This window comes from Chiloscyllium plagiosum, unplaced genomic scaffold (assembly GCF_037043375.1).
Source record: "Chiloscyllium plagiosum isolate Xiang-an unplaced genomic scaffold, Cpla_swu_hap1 HiC_scaffold_2, whole genome shotgun sequence".
Lineage (NCBI taxonomy): Eukaryota > Metazoa > Chordata > Chondrichthyes > Orectolobiformes > Hemiscylliidae > Chiloscyllium > Chiloscyllium plagiosum.
This window is the reverse complement of record NW_028270140.1, coordinates 56,292,899-56,314,996: the sequence shown is the minus strand read 5'-3', so window position 1 is coordinate 56,314,996 and position 22,098 is coordinate 56,292,899. Positions and strand designations below refer to the sequence as shown.

Genomic DNA, 22,098 nt, shown 5'->3' with positions numbered 1-22,098 from the left:
TTTCTCCCTTAGCTAGCTACAAGGCTTTTGCAGTGAGATGCTCCCTGGATAATGCTCCCACGGTTTATAACCCAGACAGTAAATGACCAAGACTTCGTGTGAGCTGAAAAACACGAAGAAGCTTTACCCTTTACACTGTAAGTATTTGGGCAAAGAAACAAGTGCTCTGGTTTCCTCCCACAGTCCAAACATGTGCAGGTTAGGTGAATTGGCCATGCTAAATTAGCTGTAGTGTAAGATGAAGGGGTAAATTTAAGGGACTGGGTCAGGGTGGGTCGCGCTTCGGCGGGTTGGTGTGGACTTGTTGGGCCGAAGGGCCTGTTCCCACACTGTAAGTATCTAATCTAATCTAATCTAAAACTCGGTAAAGAAACAGTCAAGCAGTAAAGAACTTTAATCTACCTTACCCGCACAAGGAATACCTTGTATATACTTGGGTGTGTGAACCCACATGCTGTCTATTTTGGCTAATGAGATTGCACCTGTGAGTGTAACTTTAATGGCCAGGGTTTAATGAGTATTAATAACAAGCTAAAGAATGCAAAGCAAATTCCCATGATGATTGATGGAAATCCCGAACTGTCTGAAAGGTTGCAAGTACTTAGCAGCAAAACCTGAAACCCCAGTTGGTAAAGAGAATCTTTGACTCCTCAGCAATGCAGTACTCCCTTAAAAGCTCCAGGCGGGCCTGGAAAATTGTGTCCAATATCTCCTAAGCTTAAAGCACTCCAAATATGTTGCATTATGGTGGCAACAAAGATTGAATATTCCAGGATTAGAATGGAACTTTGAATGATGCTTGAAGGATGAAGACATCACCTGAAATCTGGCCAACACATGTCCAGAATGAATGCAGATTTATTAAGAAAGCGTTCCCAATGCTGGGAAAGGATCACTGGACCCAAAATATTAACTCTGACTTCTCTTCACAAATGCTGCCAGACCTGCTGAGCTTTTCCAGCAAAACCTGTTTTGTTGCAGAATTGTTGATGCTGCTGCTTCAAACCATCTTTGAAATAAGAGATAAGCTTTTATACCGATCCCATGAATAACCTTACATTTAAGCACGTTGCAGTCTGCCATTATTTGCTTTGTATTTTCTTATTGCCTTTATACGTGAAGGTTATGGATCAACAAATACATGTGGTGACTAGTTAAAAAGCATTAATTGTAAGAAATTGTAGCTTAATTTGAGGAAAGCATTGTCTGGAAACTCTATCATATTGCCTAATGATGTTTGGTTCAAATTAACCTTTTTAAGTTTACTGGACTTACTCATAAATGTAAAAAAACTACATTGTTTAGCTACCACCTCTCTACCTCAAACATATATACAAAACCATTTCTTCACAGGATAAACAATTGTGTTGGAGAGGACAATCACTGGCTCTTCCTCCAGCTATGTTTCTACACAGAATTGCTAAGTTTTTTGACACTTCTCTTCAATTTCTGCCAATATTACTACCTTGAACCTCTAACAAAAGTAAAAGAGGTAAGAAAATTGCTTCAATATTTCCTCTTGTGCTGATGTTAAATTTCAATTCTGTTGTGTTCCTCCCGAAAGCGCTTATGGCAATACCGTGAGTTACATGCTTGAACAGGACACATGGCCACAAATCAATTCCATGCTGGACACTTTTGTAAATGCTTTAACTTATTTGTGGTTTTTATAGACAGCTATTATTTTCTATACCAACAGAGGCCAAGAGGGTGGACTGGGAACCAATTCTCAGGAAGCCTGCCTGGGATGATTCTCTCTCTGTTTTTCCTTCCTGTTAAATGACACATCTTGCAGTCACTTCTCTGGCTTTAGTAAATGGCCTTACAACAATTCACAAATACTCAGTTAGTTGACAGACAGTGCAGGCACACACAATGTTATACATTCTGTACCCATTTCTAGAATGGGCGGCACAGTGGCTCAGTGGCCCTTCCTCACATCAGCAGGGACCCAGGCTCCATTCCACTCTTGGACGGCTGTCTGTGTGGAGTTTGCGCATTCTTCCTGTGTCCGTGTGGGTTTCCTCCTGGTGTTCCGGTGTCTTGCGCAGGCTCGGTGGATTGGCCATGATGTAGTGTCCAGGGATGGTAAACTCTGTGATTAGACATGGGAATTACAGGAATAGGACGAGTCTGTGTGGAATGCTCTTTGGAGTGTTGGTGTAGACTTGATGGACCAAATGGTCTGCTTCCACATTATTGTGATTCTGTGAATGCATGCATTGGGAATTGTTGGCTGATAATCAACTGTGAAGCTTGCAACTTGGTGACCTTGTCAAAATGTTTCAGATTTGTTGGAATAGCAAACTGGGGAAATGTCAACTTATCTGCACTAGTTTTGCTCCCAGATTCCCACATAATCTGAAATGAATTGATCCCTTGGTTCACCAGCGATCGTGTGGTTAGGGTTGGAGTCTGCACTGCCTGAAAATATGATGGCACCAGAGTCATTCAAGGCTTTCAAAAATTTGAATAATAATCTACATCGGAAACGTTTGCAAGATTATGGGAAAAAGTTGGGAGAGCCAACATAAACAAAAAGAAATAAGTGTTCAGTTCTCTGTTGTAACCATTCTATAGTTCTCAATTTTTCAGACAATACAACATCCATGCCCATATCTGGACAAAGAGGCTTGTGCTGATAAGTTTCAACTGATAAGTGCCAGCTGGTGACTGTCATCGACTAAGGAGATTCTAACAATTGTCCTTTGTTATTTTTTAGATTAGACTAGATTACTTACAGTGTGGAAACAGGCGCTTCGGCCCAACAAGTCCACACCGACGCTCCGAAGAGCAACCCACCCAGACCCATTCCCCTACATTTACCCCTTCACCTAACACTATGGACAATTTAGCATGGCCAATTCACCTAACCTGCACATTTTTGGACTGTGGAAGGAAACCGGAGCACCCGGAGGAAGCCCACACAGACAAGGGGAGAATGTGCAAACTCCACACAGACAGTTGCTTGAGGCGGGAATTTTGTGGCACTATGATCATTAGTTTCCCCACTGTCAACATCCAGGAATTGACATTGACCAGAAACTGAACTGGACTAGTCACCTGCATACAGTGATGACAAGAGCTGGTTAGAGGCTCGGAATTCCGCAGTGAATGACTCACTTCCTGACTCACTAAAGACCCTTTACCATCTACAAGGCACAAGTCAACATCCACACAACAAGACACCTTGATTGGCACCTCATCCAATAGTTTAATTGTTCACTCTTCACACATTATCAATGCTGTGTACCACTAACAAGGTGCCCTGCAAAAATTCACCAAGGCTTCTGAGATAGTAGCTGAGGGTGGCTTGATGGTTAGCACTGCTGCCTCACCGCGTCAGAGACCCAGGTTCAATTCCAGCCTTGAGCACCTGCCTGTGTGAAGTTTACACATTCCCCCTGTGTCTGCGTGGGTTTCCTCCAGGTGCTCTGGTTTCCTCCCACAATCCAAAGATGTGCAGGCTAAATGAATTGGCCATGAATGTGTAGGTTAGGTGAATTAGTCAGGGCAAATGTTGGATAATAGGGGAGAGGAATGGGTCTGGGTGGTTTACTCTTCAGAGGGTGGGTGTGGACCTGTTGGGCCAAAGGACCTGTTTCCAAACTGTAGGGATTCTATGATTCTAATTAATTTTCCAAACCCAGGACCTCTACTATCTTGCTAAACATCAGATGCAAATACATGGAAACAGCAAGACCACCTTTCCTCTATGACATTCTTCATCCTGATAGGGATTTATACTGGCCATTCTTTCATTGTCAATGGGTAAAAGTCTTGGACCTCCCTCCCCAACAGCACTGTCCATGTATTCTAGTTATTCCAGAAGGCAGCTCACCAGCAACTTCATAAGGACAATCAGGGATGGGCAATAAATTCTGGCCTCATCAATAACATTTAGATCATATGGACAAATAACAAATGCTAAGAATGGCTTTCATCTGTTTCTGTTCTTACCTATCCATCACATCACTTGTGGGATCTCTCTAGGTGCTATCTTTGGCCCACCTACTGTTCAATTGATTATTTACCGTTGGCACCATCATCAAACTGAAGTTAGATGATGTGGATTCTCATCTCCACCTCATCAGTACTAATCTTGATCTGTCCCCGTCCTCTGATTTGTCAAGTTAAATATCAGATGGCCAGGCAAGTACAAATTTCCCCTGGATAGTTATTGAAAACACCAAATACATTGTTCCTATCCACTCTTTAACTATCAATTCTAGTTCCTTCACTTTCAACTATTGAGGTTGAACTTAACTATTCACAGACTCAGAGTTTATTTGCCCCTGAGCCAAGGTTTCAACATGGTATCCAGTATATCACCAAAAGTGCCTCCTTCTACCTGTTACCAACTAAGATGGGAAGAATACACTCTCCCTCTCTCTGGTCCCATGATTCCATGGTTTCAACATCAATTTAATTGTTTTACCCACTTCCAATATGATAATATGTGTTTTCTGTACAATACACTTAGAATAAAATGATCTATCAACAGGTTTCTTTAAATCAATTGAATTATTGATTTATAACAAATAGTGTTTTCAACTGTGATGCAAAATTAATTAACACAGTTTATAATATGCAAATATAAATGTTTATCCCTCTATTAACCAAACACATGCACAAACAAGTGCCAACACACATCAGGTAAAGGGAAAAACAAAATTAATTTTGTCTATAGAGAGCGAAGGAACTGCAGATGCTGTAAATCAGAAACAAAACAGAAGTGAGGAAGGGTCTCTGGACCTGAAACATTAGCTCTGATTTCTCTCCACAGATGCTGGCAGACCTGCTAAGCTTTTCCAGCAACTTATTTTCTATTTCTCTCGATAGAGATTCACTTTGGAAAAAACAACACTTTTGGCCAATAAGTCTTAGCCCTTGGAGAAAAAAGTAAAGGATAAAGTATGGAGTGTTCAGATAGCTGACAGTCTGATGTTCTGGCATACAAAGATGTGTGCAAGATCTGCTGCTTCATCAGAAAACACAGTATCCAGGACTCCTCAACATGCTGTTGAAGTGGACAGTCAGAGATCAGGCTTGACTCCAGCTCCCACACTGAATCCTCTGCGGAAGTTTTGTTCAGAAACAAGAGAGCTGGGCTGAGAAGCTCTTTTCCTTCCCAGAAGCAGAAACAGCAACCTGACTGTTGTAAACCCAGGCAGGTGGTCTGCAGTAAACAAAACATTGTTACAGGACACATGTCTTTCAAGAAATACCTTTTTTTAAAAAAGTTTTCCACAACCTTCAAGTTCAAGTCCACAGAAATTATTAAAAATAAAGTCACTAACAACCATCTGGCTGTGCAATTGAGCCAACCCACTGCTGAAACTGTTGTTTATAATGTTACTTCCAAACCTAAATAATCTAATTCTGTCCAGCCCACTCCCATTTTACCACCTTGTGTCAACCTGGGCTCATTCCATTCTGTTACTATCTCACCAAGTCTTGTTTAATTATTTCACTGTTCTCATTGACATCAGTTGGTTCCCAATTGCAAGCAGATTTTAAATTCTCGCTCTTGTGACTAAATACTTGCATTGCTTCACTTTCTGAAAATGTGTTGCTGGAAAAGCGCAGCAGGTCAGGCAGCATCTAAGGAGCAGGAGAATCGACGGTTCGGGCATGAGCCTGAAGAAGGGCTCATGCCCGAAACGTCAATTCTCCTGCTCCTTGGATGCGGCCTGACCTGCTGCGCTTTTCCAGCAACACATTTTCAGCTCTGATCTCCAGCATCTGCAGTCCTCACTTTCTCCTTGCTTCACTTTCTGTTCACTTTGTTACCTCTGTCCAGCTAAACAGATATTGGAGATCTCCGAATTGCTCCATCCTGGCTCTTGGTTTCATCAATTCCCTTTGACCACTGTGCCTTAACAATCTCACCCACATCTCTGTACCTCTCACCTCTCTCTAATGTCCTTTAAGGCCATCCTTAAACCTGACCCTTTTTGCCAAAGCCTTTGCATACTGATCCAAACATAATTTTAATTGCTCAGTGCCCTATGTTATATAAGAAGCACCTGTGAAGCATTTTGGAAAGCTTTGCTATGTTAAAGATGCAACACAATTGTTGGGTTAGATACAGGATAAGATAAAAAATGTTGAAAGGGAAACCATGAAAAATAGAAATCTGAAGTTCAAAAGTTTACTTTTGATTTGTGGAAGTAAATTGACAGGGACAACAATGTACACAATTTGTTGAAGTGTTATAAACTTATATCTGTCAGGTAGGGAGGAAGAGTAAGAAAAATAAAGGAGATTGGGGAAGAAGGAAGAATTATTTTGGTTTAAAACTGTGTGGTTATAATTCTAGTGAGTAATTCATCTTCACAAGAGTTCTTCAGGTCATCTTCAGCTTCTTCATCCTTCTTTCCATTAGGTGGGAAAGTTTATTGACAGTTGCATGATGTTATCACCATTAGCAACTCTTCAGATATTGAAGCAGTTAATGTCCAAATGGGTCAATAATCAGGATTGACTGAAAAGTAGCAAATAACACACAAGTGCCAGGCAATGACCATTGCCAACAAATTCACGTTCAGAAATGTATTGTTATGTTTAGTGCATTAACCCTTCATAGTAAATGTCATGATCACATAAACAAGTATTTTTAAAACAGAAAACACGATCAGAAAATAATTGCAAAACTTTCAAAGGTTCGTAGATTGCAGAACACAAAGCAGAACTTTGAACTAATAGATTATATATTTTCATTGAGTGCAAAAGGAATCTGTACATTAATATGAGTTGAGAAATCATGTGGTTTGTTTACAAACTGGTTAACATGGATTGATTGGACCAAAGAGTCTGTTTCCATGCTATACATCTCTATGACTCTATAATTTTAGTCACCAAAGGGATTTTGATGATCTGTTTATATTCAAATAAAACAAGGTTTCAAACATATGTTGGACAAATTTTGTGCTTTTCAAACCCAATTCGATGCTATAATCAAATGAAACCATAGCCCCTGTTGAATAATTTTGTAAGAATGATTTCATGTTTTTAGTGCTGACAGTTAAACTGTGATGACTTTCTTCCTTCTTGAAAGGAGCTCTTTGTGTTCCGACATGAGTTGGCCATGCTGCGGATATCTACCTTGATGGGCATAGTGATGTTTGGAGGGATGTTTGGTCTCTTTTATGGTCAGCTGTCAAATGTTATAGCTGTAAGTATGGTTCCTATGGTCTTCACATAGAGTTATTTTTCTTTATTCCATCAAGGGATATGGATATCGCTGGCCTTTCCAGCATTCATTGCCTAGCCCTAAGTGCCCTTGAACTGATTAGTTCTTTAGGCCATTTTAGAGGCCAATTAAGAGTCAAATACATTGCTGTGGGGTGGCCTTTCAGATTGGCTAGGAGATCCAGAGGATGGGGCTTGATCTAATCAAGGGACACAAGTCCCATTTGTACCAACATAGCTCACCTCAGTGCATGACAGCCGCAGGATCGGCCTGTCCCAGACCTGTCATCGAACCACCAGCTGTCCATCTTCCAGAGAGGGCAGAGCTATTTCTACCCTCTCTTTCCACTGACCCTCTCAACAACCCCTTGTAATTTTATGCCCACAGTTTCAGACGACAATATTTCATCAGAAGACAACCTCCTATTTGTTTTTAAATGTATCCATTACTCTGTGCTTCTGGGTGACACTGCTGCCTCACAGCTCAAGGTACCTGAGTTTGATTCCATGCTTGGCCAACTGTCGATGTGGTGTTTGCACATTATCCCCATGTTTGTGTGGGTTTCCGCTGGGTGTGCTGGTTTCCTCCTTCCGTCTAAAGATGTGCAGCTTAGGTGGATTAGCCATGGAAAATGCAGAGTTAGAGGGATAGGGAAGGGAGTGGTCTGGTTGGGGTGCTCTTCAAAGGGATCGTATGGACTCAATGGGTTGAATGGTCTGCTTCCACAGTGTGGTGATTCTGTACTGTCTATAATAAATAATGTGTTGATTTGAAGATCCTTTACTGATCTAATGTCACTGACCGGTGAAGCAGAGTGGGATAACATTTTATATCACCATTAGAGTAGATGAAACTATCTTTTTTGGAAGAGTGTTTTTAAATTGTTTTAACATTGTAACTCAAAAAAAATGTACGTGAATGATTCAATGGAGAGTGTAGGAAGATGCAGCTGAGAAGTGACTCAGGAGGGTTCTTAGATGAGTCAGCTCAGTCACCGCAATTGAGGAGGAGAGAGCAGAACAGCTGGTGTCAGCGAACTGTGCAAGAGCATCCAAAACACAGCGCTGCTGAGAAGCGACTGAAAAGGAGTCAGCTTACTTACTGCAACTGCCCATAAATAAAACAGAGACAAGGTATAATGGAACAGCCATGTTTTGAGAAGGGGCTACTTTGTGGCTGCAGTGCTGTTGGAGATTTAATTGTGGGCTCTGGTGAATATCAGGCTTTAGTGAGGAAGGCAATCAGCAACAAAGTAAAAAGAAGGTAAGATTCTATCATTTGCCTTCCTGTGAAGGGTCAGAGTCGGCAGTTAAAGCAGTGGTATGATCCTCCTGCAAGATCTGGGAGATCAGAGAGCAGTTTAATGGTCCCAACAACTATGTTTGCAGGGAATGTGATTGAGTGCAGCTCCTCACAAACTACGTGGTTTGGTTGGAGCAGTAGCTGGGCACACTGAAGAGCATACAGGGGCAGAGGGAGTGATAAACTCTAGTTACAATGGTATAGTAACACCGCAGGTTCAGTTAGGTAAATGGGTGACTGCCAGGAGAGACTGGCAGGTAGTGCAGGAGTCTACTGTGGGTATTCCCCTCTCTAACAGGTATATTGTTTTGGATACTGTTGGGGGGGGTGAGGTGTGTGGTAGACAGGGTTGGGCAAATTCTAAGCGAGCATTAATTGTTGGGGACTCGCTAGTCAGGGGCACAGACAGACATTTTTGTGGCTGCAATTGAGACTCCAGAATGAGAGTGGAAAAATACAAAAAAGGTACAGAAGGGCATTTTTTTCACACAGAGGGTGGTGAGTATCTGGAATGGACTGACAGAGATAATGATGGAAGCAAATACAATTTTGTCATTTAAGAAACATTTAGACAGGTACATATAAGGGATAGGTATGGAGAGATATGGACCAAATGCAGGCAAATGGGACTACTTAATTGTGAAAATGGACAGGTTGGGTTGAAGGGCCTGTTTCCATGCTGTGAACTTCCATGGCTCTAAATGTTGAGTGAATGGCTTCCAGGAATTTTCAGCATCACGGATGGCAGTCTTCCACAAATATGATACTCTCCGTTGACATCAAGAAACAGATACTGAAACGGCTACAGGCCCTGACAACATTCCTGCAATAGTACTGAAAACTTGTCCTCCAAAACCTGCTGCACCCCTAGCCAAGCTGTTCCAGCATGGCTACAACACTGACATCTACCCATCAATGTGGAAAATGCCCATGTATGTACACAAAACCCAATCAATTACCGTCCCATCAGTCCGTTCTGGATCATGAGTAAAGTGATGGAAAGTTTCATTCAACAGTGCTAACAAGCAGGATCTGCTTAGCAATAACTCACTTAGTGGCACCTAGTTTGGATTCCACCAGAGCCACTGAGCACCTCACGTCAGTGGTCAAGTTCAAACATGGTTCAAACATGTTGAGATTGATAACCCTTGACCTCAAGGTTGCATTTAACCAAGTGTAGCATCAAGAAGCCCTATCAAAACTGGAATCAACAGCAATCATGTGGGCAGCACGGTGGCACAGTGGTTAACACTGCTGCCTCACAGCACCAGAGACCTGGGTTCAATTCCCGCCTCAGGCGACTGACTGTGTGGAGTTTGCATGTTTTCCCCGTGTCTGCGTGGGTTTCCTCCGGGTGCTCCGGTTTCCTCCCACAGACCAAAAATGTGCAGGTTAGGTGAATTGGCCATGCTAAATTGCCCGTAGTGTTAGGTGAAGGGATAAATGTAGGGGAATGGGTCTGGGTGGGTTGCGCTTCGGCGGGTCGGTGTGGACTTGTTGGGCCGAAGGGCCTGTTTCCACACTGTAAGTAATCTAATCCAAAAAAAGTAATCTAATCTAATCAAGAGGCAAACACTGTGCTGGTTGGAGTCATGCCTGGCACATAGGAAGATGGTTGTGATTGTTGGAGGTCAGTCATCTCAGCTCCAGAACACCACTGCAGGAATTCCTCAAGTTAGTATCCTACATATCTTTTGTTGCTTCATCAATGACTTTCCTTCCATCATAAGAACTAGGATTGTTCAGCATCATTCATGACTCCTCAGGAGACTATGTTCAAATGCTACAAGATCTGTACCTATGCTTAGGGTGACAAATAGAAACTAACATTTGTGCCACACAAATGCCAGGCAATGACCATCTCCAATAAGAGGCAATTTAAACACCACCCCTTTACTTTCACTGGAATTACCATCGCTACATAGAAGAGCAGCTCGGAGGCTAGGAATACTTAAGCGAGTAACTCACCTCCTGCTTGCCCAAAGCATGTCCATAATGCATAAGTTACAAGTATGATAGAATTCCCTTGCCTGATAAGTATTCTCAAAAATCCAAGACCTAGGCTTCTGTTCTGTCTTCTGGATCCTAAGTTTCCTAACCTGCAATCCGACCATAATCAGTGAAGACAGACAACAGCGCCTCCTCCACAATAATGCTTAACATTGGCACTGTGCAAGGATGTGTACTCAGCCCCCTACTGTATTACCTGTATGCTCATAAATGTGTGGCTAAATGTTATATGAAAGCCACTTACAAGATCGCTGATGAAACCCCATTATGGGCCTGATATCCAACAATCATAAGTCAGAATTCAGGTCGGAAATAGAGTGCTTTGTGTTATGATGCAATGATGACAATCTTTCTCAATGTCAACAAAACAAGAGAACTGATTATTGACTTCAGGAAGAATGGAGGAAGACACGCCCACATCTGCATCAATGGCGATGAGGTGGAAAGGGTCAAATGTGTTAAGTTCCAAGGAGTGACAATAACCAACAATCTGTCCAGGACCATCCACATTGATGCAAGAAGGCACAACAGTGCCTCTTCTTCCTCAGAAGGCTTAGGAAATTTGGCATGTCCATAAGGATCCTCACCAATTTTCACAGGTGCGCCACAGAAAGTATTCTATCTAGGAGCATAATGGCTTGGTGCAGCAACTGCTCTACCCAGGACTGTAAGAAACTACAGAAAGTTGTGTACACAGCCCAGATCATCATGAAAATCAGCCTCCCATCCATGGACTCTGACTACATTTCTCAATGCCATGGAAAGGCGACTGGTATTGTCAAATACCCCTTCCATCCTGTTAATACTCTTTTCCAACCTTCTCCGTCAGGCAGAAGATGCCGAAGCTTGAACACATGTATCAGTAGGTTCAAAAACAGCTTCTTCCCTGCTGTTTTTATGCAGTTGAATGGGCCGCTCTAATTTCAAATCTAATGTTGATATTGCTTTTGTGCACCTCCTGTGCAGCCATAACCTTGCTCTGTCTAAACACCCTATGATCTGTATGTCCTTGTCTGTTATGATCTGCCAGTACTGGTCACACAACAAAACTTTTCAATGTGCTCAGGTACATGTGACAACAACAAATCAAAGCAAAATGTGCAGCTCCAATTACAGTCAAGAAGCTTGACCTCATCCAGGACAAAACAACTTGTTTGATTGGAACCACATCTACAAACATTCACTCTATCAATTACTGATGATCAGGAGCTGCAATGTTTATCATCTATAAGATGCAATTCAGAAATTCATTAAGGATTCTATACAGCACCTTCCAAATCCTTGAAAACTTCCATCTGGGGAAAAGGAGTTAATTGTAGGATTTTAAACCATTTCTCATGGTTTAGTTATGATGATTTTAATCAATATCAGACCTGTCTTGGCTAATTCCTTAAAGCCTTTGGACATAATTAGAAAAACTGAGGTTAACACCTGCAGAATGGCAAGGAGAGATTGATTTGCACAACAAGACCAGTTTTGAGCAAGGTGTAGATTAATGACAGTTTTAAAGCACAAGAGCAAAAAACAACAATAACAGAGTGAGATATTTTATTAGAGTAGATAACAATTGATAACTTCCTGTACAATACTTCCTTCAATTAGTTCCAGAAGCATCGTCAAAGCTAACTCATTTTTTTCAAAACAAATATAATGCTTAATAACATGAAATGTCATGTATAATAAAAATAACTCATTAAATGATGGGACTATGAAACAAGAAGTGCACAAATATCTGGGAAATATAGCAGGTCACTCAGCCTCTGTGGAGATGATAAGCACATGAACGTTTCAGATTGGCCATTGAGAACAGGGGAACAAGTGGTGGATGAGCACTCTGATAGAATCAGAGAAAATGACAGAATTAGCAACTTGGACAGAGTAAGTCCATCATAATACCTGTTGAATGATATAACAGAGTATCTTTAATAAATGAAAGATAGAGCATTAAAGAAACACCAATGAAATGTAACCTTTCCAACTTGTCATGCTGATGTGTTTGAGGCAGCGTGTAGTATTTAGTCAGATGGGTGATGATGATTGTACAAACTTCCTGCTCCTCTCCTATTAAGCTGAAGATGAAAAGGCTCATAAACAGTCTTTAAATACAGAAGCTGAATGAGCCTTTGAGGGTGCTGTTAATGCCCACCGAGGGGTCTTATCTCATTACCCAAGTATCCAGCTAGTTGTGGCAGGGAGCTTTGCCAGGCAGTCTCTCAGGGAAGAGTGAGAGCCTCTTCAAAGTCATTCAGTGCCTGACAGAGGCACTGAGCATAGGGAAAGGGTGCTGCATTGAGATCCACCCACTAGCCATTCTTCTGCCACTTTGCAGTCATAGCCTGTGGCTCCTATCCCACCATCACTCTTTTGTGGCCCTGGACGATCCAAAGCTTCTAAAGGATGAATTTACTGGCAGTTACCACCATTCCCAGTGGCGCTAATGAACACTGGAATGCTGATGGCCCATGATCAGCCAAGATCAGAGAGAAATGCCTGAATGACACTTAATGCCCTCACTAGAAGAGGCTCATACTCCAGCCCAGAGACAATCTCTCATCACCAACATTAAATTCTGCCTAGCAATGTAATTAATAGCTAAGATAGTACTTAGGCATGCTGAAGAAATATGGAAGAAATGGAAAATCACAAGATTATGGAATTGTTACAGCACAGAAGGAAGCTTTTCAGTTCATTGTGTCTGCACCAACTCTATTACCTAATGTTTAATTTTACCTTCTGTAAAGTGTACAAAAAAGATTGGATCAGGTAGATAGCCAAAAGCCAAGTGCATCCACCAACTATAAAGCAACAGAAGATGTCAGTGCCACAAAGTCATTCTGATAAGAGGTGTATTTTCTCCACCATCCAACACATCCCCACTTGTGACCATTCTTAATCCCTTCCCACCATAAAAGCCTATCTTCCTTTCCCTGTATGCTGACAGATTGGATTGGGATTGCATTTATCTGCAATAAATTTCCCAGATATTGAAGGAATTTGTGTCTGAGTAAAGTTACTTTCAGAATTGTGGTTTTGTTTTTGACTCAAGAAATATAAGCAATATATAGTAATGGATCAATAAAAGAAAATGTGCACTTAACTCTGTGTTTACAATTACTACCTTTTAACCATATCTGAATCCCTCTCCTGGATAAAATTTGTCTTCAGTGTTATAACATATTCCATGATGTGTCAAGTACACTCGTGAGATATGTATCCTTGACTCTCTCATTTTAAAAATAAGCCCATCATTTTTTGGTTCCTTTGTGCAGCATGAACACTACATCCGCGGCACGGTGGTACAGTGGTTAGCACTGCTGCCTCGCAGCGCCAGAGACCCGGGTTCAATTCCCGCCTCAGGCGACTGACTGTGTGGAGTTTGCACGTTCTCCCCGTGTCTGCGTGGGTTTCCTCCGGGTGCTCTGGTTTCCTCCCACAGTCCAAAGATGTGCAGGTCAGGTGAATTGGCCATGCTAAATTGCCCGTAGTGTTAGGTAAGGGGTAAATGTAGGGGTATGGGTGGGTTACGCTTCGGCGGGTCGGTGTGGACTTGTTGGGCCGAAGGGCCTGTTTCCACACTGTAATGTAATCTAATCTAATGTAATCTAATCTAATCTAATCCAGATTCCCGTTGTTTATTTGACAATGTGGCAATTCAAAATACAAGAATTTATTTTCAAAATGTAACTTTTGCCAAAGTGGTTACTCATCACATATGTTAATTTGTACAACCCACAACCACATCATTCCATCACCCTTTTTTCTCTTTCCTTTTTAGCATCACCTTCAAAATTGGCAAAGTCAGTAAGGTGCACCTGTTGCACATATCAGTATCAGTCTTTGGTTACCTTGGAGGGAGAGGCTTGTTAACTTGCTGCACAAATGTACAGTCAGTAATTTCTCTATAATTATGAGCACAAACTCCTGCTAATTTTAGCAGTGATTTCTAAATCTGTAGGAATCTGCTATATACTTTAGAACATAAGAACCAGGAGCAGGAGTGGAGCCTGTTCCACCATTTATTGCGATCATGGTTGATCCCAACTTGGCCTGAACTCCACTTTCCTACTTGCTCCCCATAGCCCTTTAAACCATTACTAATTAAAAATCTGTCCATTATCTCCTTAAACATGCTCAATGTCCTGGCATCCACTGGACTCTAGGATAGTGAATTTGACAGCTTTACGACCCTTTGAGAGAAATAATTCATCCTCATCTCTGTTTTTAATCTGCTATCCTTAAGAAACATCCTTTCTGTCTCTCATTTGTCAATACTCTTTAGCATCTTATATAGCTTAATTCAATCTCATCTCAGTCTTCTAAACTGCTCAATTTCTCTTGATAAGACAAGTCTTTCTTCTCTGGAATTAATCCAGTAAACCTTCTCTGAACTGCCTCCAATGTCCTTCCTCAAGGAAGGGGACCAAACTGTACACAGTTCTCCAGATATGGTCTCACCAGTGTCTTGTACAGTTGCAACAACACCTCTGTACTTTTATACTCCATTCCTTTGGCAGTAAGTGTCAAAAGTCCATTTTCCCTCATTACCGCCCTGCTATACCCACATACTGACTTTGTGATTCACTTAATGTGCTGCTTGGATGTTACTCTCCTCCAGGTGGAGCTAATGGTAATAGTTTGTTCGCATAACCCAGCTTTGCTGTATGGCTCCATCATTAACTAAAATTTAACTCATTTTGATCTCATGGATTTTATGATTTTGAATCTTCCTACATTATTCTTTCTTTTTTTGCCATTTGTTCTTCATTTTTAAGGCGATTGCAGCTACATTGATCAGTTTGTGTGGCTCATTCTCTACAGACTCATTATTTGCAAATGTGTCACTTGGAAGGCAGATGGGAATGCTCAATGCAGCAAGGAGATTGGGATGACAAGGTTTCCAGAAATGTGCTTGTTTCATGTCAATCTGGCAAGTTAAGTTTGCAGCCAATATTTGAAGTCCAAGAATATGTTGCTCCAGCATCTATCCAGCTAATTTTAAATACTCCTGATTCTTAATCAATAAATGACGTGAGAAAGCATATTGTAAGCATAATCAAATGAACACATTATTGGCAAAATTGGATCCCTGTCATTTATTAACTGCAATAGTGGTGGAGAGGTGGTACATTTAATTTTTAAAACCCAGGAAACAACTATATTATTTATTCATTAAATTCCACTGTCATGGGCATTACCTGTGTCTCTGAATTAATCGTACATTGTCCATACCCCTACACGATCACCTCCCTCTTCATTCATAAGTTAGACAGAGAAGTTAGTTTAACCAGCGATTTAGAGGAGAGTAGTAACTTTGCAGCTCAACAGAATCAAAAAGCCTGCCACAGATGCTCCAGTAATCCCAAGGAGATATTCAGTTGGTGTCAGAGACACCATTGTGAAAGCCAGACACCATTCCATGGAAGATATGCCTCAGTTCTACAAAAATAGAGCACTTAGGTCCATCAGGATACTTTTAACCATATGTGTAAAGGCTAAACTAGTTAGTCATTATACTAATAACCATTTAGTTGTCCAAAATTTGAGTATTGCTGAAAAAATATACATTTTATTGAAGGTTTTTGTCTTACATTCATCAGGACATTTCACATTGGGATACCAAAATAAATCTGAAAGTACTTTTACACAAATGGGAATTATGTTGCTGTCCTAACTACCACACAATCTGGGCCAATAAATCAGAGATGTTGGAATAAATGCCATTGCAATGTGAAGCAGTGAGAGCTGTAGAAATGGATAGTGAGGCATTCAGACCTTCTGATACAATTATGTCAAAGAAAGCACAGAAAGGCCATGTACCATTTTTCCATAGACATCATACCTATTACAACAGCATCAAATGGACTGAGTATTTTAAATTGTAAGGTAACTGTCAGTCTCACTTCAAATTGATTACTTTGATTACAAGATGTTCAAAACACATGTAGGCCTTTATTTGCTAAATATGTGAAAATCGTAATTCTAAACTATTGTATCCAAAATGTATGCTAAAAATATTTATTTATGTTTTTAAACCATTTTTGCCAACAGGATATGACAACAATTGAAAGGATGTCGAGTAATCTTGATGAGATGTGAGTATTGAAGGGATTTCCTCTTTCTTTATCCCAAGGGAAAATGTCTGTGTTTTAGTGGAAGTATTAAAATACTGAAGCTGTTGATTTAGTTTAATTCATTAGATCATTTAATTTTCAGTACCATGTTAGCACAATAACTAATTGATTTTATTCCCATATTTGTGCAGTGGGAAATTAGATGCTGGAAGTAAAAATATTAAAAAGCTTAAATTAAGCATCTTATAATAGCCAGCTTTTGATAATTAAAGCATTGAAGTGCATCATCATGTTCTAATTAATCACTAATAGGCTGCACAAGAAATACATAAAACACTTCACACCATACAGAAAGATTTTCTGATCGTACGTTTTGTATCTGAAAATTATATATAATTTATATATGTATAATTTATACATATGTAGTATATATTATACATATTTACATATAATTAAATATATAATCTATTTTATATATAATGTATATATAATATGTAATATATTTAATTTATATTTATAATTAGTTATAATTAGTGTTATGGGTCCATATGCTCTGTGCACACATTCAGCAGACTCTACCAGCTCCTCAGAGATCTCTTTCAAGATATTGTTTCAAAATATGCAATTATATCTTGTTTGATAGTCTAATTCAAATATGTATTTTTATCCCATTTCAATGTTTCACCCAGAGTACAATTGTAAATGTCAAATGCTTAATATGGTAAAGATTTAATTTTACTTTTTGGGTCATAATAAGCAAACAGCACTATATCTGTCAAGCTATTGTTCTAAAATTGCTGCAATACTCAATGGGAGTGCTGCCTCCTACTAATGCTCTTATCTGTAGGTTGAAGTCCAGCAAGCCCTGGCAGCAGACCTTCTCAGAAGTGTTTGGCACCCGCTGGAAGATCCTGTGGTTTATTCCATTCAGACAGAGGCAACCACTGCGAGTTTCCTATCATCACGCCAATCATGTTTAACAGATGGAAGCTGAAAAGATGAGATCTCCTGTGTCAAAGTACTTAGCAGCATTTCCGGTGATACGTCCATCCCCATGTTCAACTTGGCACTTGACATTTCTTCCAGCAGCAATGTTGCATTCCAAGTAATATTCTGATCAAACTGTGTGCCTGTAAGCAGATGTTTTAAGGACACTTTGAGTATGGGATACAACCTTATGAAAATATTAGTTATTTTAAAAACATTCATAAACAATCTATTATCAATGTTAAGAGATAGAGGACTTCCATTATCAACCAATTTTTGCCTGGTTTATGGTGAAGGGTTAATAGAATGATCATTTTGATAAAAACAACTCTAATTTTATTTTGTTCTTTTGGGAACTTCTTCAACAAAGCATGTACAAAAGTTGTGAAAGGTGCCAGCAATATTGTGAAGTTTAATTCATAAACATGAATCATTTTTGATTACATCAATTACAATTCTACATTGTGGAGATAAAAAAAAGGTCTATCATAGAGATGTCAAACGTTGTAATGCCACATGCCAGTATGAAGAAGAATGCATAAATAGTTATTTGGTAGTACAAAACTTAAATGTTGCTGAAAACTACACATATTGTTGAAGCTTTTCATCTGACCATCAACAGGACATTTGCAATCCTTTCAAGACTGGAAGCTTTATCAAAAATGGGTCTTTTTCCAGCAAAGATTGCACAGAGCAATTGTTTGAGATTTTTCAAAGAATTATGCTGTGGATTTAAAATAAGTTATTTCATATTACTTTCCCTTCCTGATTATATTTTAAATGGTTTTGTACGTTCAGTTTCAGTAGTTTATTTCTATCAATGTGTAACTTTTGCATCAAACATTGCTGGTGTGGTTAACTATTTTTGTCACTCATGAGTGCTACATGAGTTTTTATATAAATAGAAAAATTTGTTAAGAATACTTGCTGGACATATGGAAATTCTCAGTTGAAGGGGTCTTGGTGTCTCAGATGTACCAAATTTCATGGGAAAGCAAAATGAATGAAGTTTATTTAAGTCTAATAAAATTAATGTGACCCAGCCCTGTGGGAAACAGTTTACAAGGTAGAAAAGCAAATTGAACAAATTTTTTTGTCAAGTGCCTGTAATTTAGTGATTTTTATTGTGACAGCGCATTTGGCTTGTTCTGATCAAATCAGGAACCAAAGATGTTATATAACCGTTCAGACAAGCTTTAACTATAAAGTAAATTATGATTTTCTTTTGAAAAACCTGCAGTAAGTTGTTGCAATGACGTTGTTGTATCCTGATTTTCAGACCATAGATTGTGCAGATCTTTCCATTGTGATGTATTTTAAAAATCTTTGTGAATTGCACTAAGTGTGTGTTACCTCTCCCTTTCGAGAATATCTGAGTGCATGGTACATACAGTTTACATAGTTGGATGCGTTGCAATAGTAAATTCTTATACATCCTACAATCAGAAATCTCTTGTGTGAATTCTTAAGAGATAATGTCTTCTAAAAACATAAAATATAAGAGCAGAATTAGGCCATTTGTCCCACTGAGTCTGCTTTACTGTTCAATCATGGCTGATATATTTCTCAACCTCATTCTCCTGCCTCCTACCCATTACTCTTGACTGCCTTCTTAATCAAGAATTTATCTATCTCCATATTAAATAGACCCAAAGCCTCCAAAGCCTTCTGCGGCAGTGAGCTCCACAGATGGACAGCACGCTATGGCTGAAGACATTCCTCCTCATTTCAGTTTTAAAGGGTCATCTTGTCATTCTGAGGCTGTGATCTCAGGTCCTAATCCCTCCCACTAGTGGAAACATCTTCTCCATGTTATCTATACAGGCCTCTCAGTAACCTATAAGTTTCAAGGAGATTTCACCCATATCCTTCTTCATTTCATCAAGTATAGATCCAGAATCCTCAACTATACCTTATATGACAAGTTCTTCACCCCATGATTTTCCTCTGGACCCTCTCCAAGGCCAGCACATCTTTCCTTACATATGGAGCCCATATTCCAAATGTGGTCTGACCACAGGATGAAAAAGCCTCAACAGTACATCTCTACACTTGTATTCTAATCCTCTAAAATGAATATTACCTTTGACTTCTTAACTGCCAACAAAGCCTGCATGTTAGCCTTAAGTGACTCCTGAACCAGGACTCAAGATTTCCAAAGACTTTACCCCATTTAGAAAACAATCTATGCCTCAGTTCTTCCTACCAAAGTGTAAAATTTCATACTTTTCCTCATTGTATTCCATGTGCCACAACTTTACCCACTCTTCTAACCTGCCTAAGTCCTTCTGCAGCCTTCATACTTATTCATCACTACCTCTGCCTCCATCTATCTTTATGTCATCTATAAAATAAGGAACAATGCACTCTTCCTTCATCTAAATTGTTAATATATAACATGAATAGTTGGGGCCCAACATTGACCCCTGCAGAACCCTACTATTCAACTGGTTGCCTTCCTGAAGAAGACCCCTTTATCCCACTCTCTGTCTTCTGCCAGTCATTCAATCCTCTATCCATGCCAATACCTTGCCCCTCGCACCATGGGCTCTTCTATCCTTTATGACACCTTGTGCACCTCTGGAAATCCAACTAAATCACATCTACTGGCTGTCCTTTGTCTCACTTGCTTGTTACCTCCTAAAAGAATTCTAACAGGCTTGTTAGGCATGACTTCTCCTTAACGAAGGAGAAGTCCGATTTTACCATTCACTTCCAAATACTCAGCAATCTCATCCTTAATAATGAACTGTAAAATCTTACAGATGGCCATGGTCAGGCTAACAGGTCTATAATTTCCCATCTTTTTAGTAAATGGTAAATCAATATGGTTGTAATATTAATTGTTAAGTTAATTGGCGACCCTCTGCTGCCTTTATGCCTTTTGGTGGTTAGTAATTCAGAGTACAATGCTTAATCCCTGCTGCATATGTTTTAAATTACTGTGGAATTGCTGCTTAACTAGATTCTTTCAGACCTGTGTTTTGCCTTTTTTTTCCTTACAATCCTAAAGGGGCTAGTTTCATGCTGAGTGTGCAGTTTATGGGTTGCAGCGACAGTTCCCAATCTCCTCCAAGCAAAAGGTCTTCATTTGGAAACCTAGGCAATGTGTTGATAAAAATACTCACTCGGAGAGCATCACTATCTTTCCCTCATGCAACACTTTGCAGCAGAGAAGACTGTACTGTAATGAAGACTGAGATTGAATGATTTCCTCCACCTTTTCCGACCAGTGGCATGAATAGCTCTTGCAGTTGTCAACGCTTCATTCAGTGTAGATCAAGCACCTAACGTGGATTGCTTGGTTCAATGGAAGTTTGGATATGCATTTACTCATCCAAACTATCAGAGGAGATGAATTTACAAGACAGTTTACCAGGAGCAGGGGACTTACTGTATGATACAGTCACATTGTTGTATTCCTCTCTTGTGTATTCCTCTTTTTCTCAAACACAAATTAGCAGCAAAAAGCAAAACCTGATTATAAAGGTCATATAAAAGTTTTGCGATGTAAATAATGGCAGGTGGCCAGCATGGCACTCTCCTGAAATGTTAAGGTTTAGCAGGTGTTGACTCTTCCAGGAGTGGATTTCATCTAAAACATTCCTTTTCAAATTGCAATAGCCATGTGATGTTATAATTTATAAAATATATCCAATTTTCATCAATAGACTTTTTTTAGAATCCCTAAAGTTTAGAAACAGGCTCTTCGACCCAACAATTTCATACGAACCCTCCAAAGAGTAACCCTATCTTATATTTACCTGACTAATGCAGCGAGCCTACACAACCCTGAACACTATAGGCAATTTAGCATGGCCAATTCATGTAACCTGCACATCTTTGAATTGTGGGAGGAAACCAGAGCAAACCCGCACAGACTCAGGGAGAATGTGCAAACTCCACACAGTCACCTGACGCTAGGTGCAAACCCAGATCCCTGGCACTGTGAGGCAGCATTGCTAACCACTGAGCTACTGTGCCACCCCATAGTGGGATTTAATTCACTGTCCATCATGACAACAAATTGGCCACTACTTGCATAATCAAATGTATAGAATAAGAAGCAGGGTTTGTCAGCATTTCTAGATAGGTTTATCATTTATTAATGTCAAGCAGTGTGTAATTTGATGAGCAGTTTTGGCAATTATAAAATTGTGTTTGTACAATTCCCTGTTTTTTATTGATGTGGGCCATCTTATCAAATATAAGTTGATAGGTTGTCAATTACAATGAGGTGTGAAAGCATGTTGGTTGTAGAGCTTGTGTGCTTGGTTTTAATAAAAACAGATATGTTCCTGTAAGTACTATGTGATTTATTTTTTTTCAAGTGACATAGAGTCATCGAGATCTGCAGCACAGAGTAAAGCCCTTTAGCCCATCAAGTCTGCAGTGGTCAAAAACAACCACCTAACTATTCTAATCACATTTCTAGCCCATATCATAGTGTGAATCATAGAAATCCTACAGTGCAGGTGGAGGCCATTTGGCCCATTGAGTCTGCAACCACATTCTGGACAGCATCCCATTCTA

At 39.9% G+C, this 22,098-nt stretch overlaps 1 protein-coding gene across 3 annotated transcripts in view; it reads left to right on the top strand.

The window, feature by feature from the left end:
• Positions 1 to 21,863, top strand: part of zdhhc21 (zDHHC palmitoyltransferase 21) — a 146,732-nt gene extending 124,869 nt beyond the window's left edge. For 2 of the 3 annotated variants that reach the window (XM_043714352.2, XM_087996890.1), the window contains exons 5-8: positions 1,354 to 1,492; positions 7,061 to 7,177; positions 16,556 to 16,599; positions 17,426 to 21,863. In XM_043714352.2, coding sequence (XP_043570287.1) covers positions 1,354 to 1,492; positions 7,061 to 7,177; positions 16,556 to 16,599; positions 17,426 to 17,558 — 433 coding nt within the window. In that variant the 3' untranslated portion in view covers positions 17,559 to 21,863. The remainder of the gene's footprint in view (positions 1 to 1,353; positions 1,493 to 7,060; positions 7,178 to 16,555; positions 16,600 to 17,425) is intronic. The other variant, XM_087996891.1, reaches the window with a different exon arrangement.
• Positions 21,864 to 22,098: the final 235 nt, after the last annotated feature.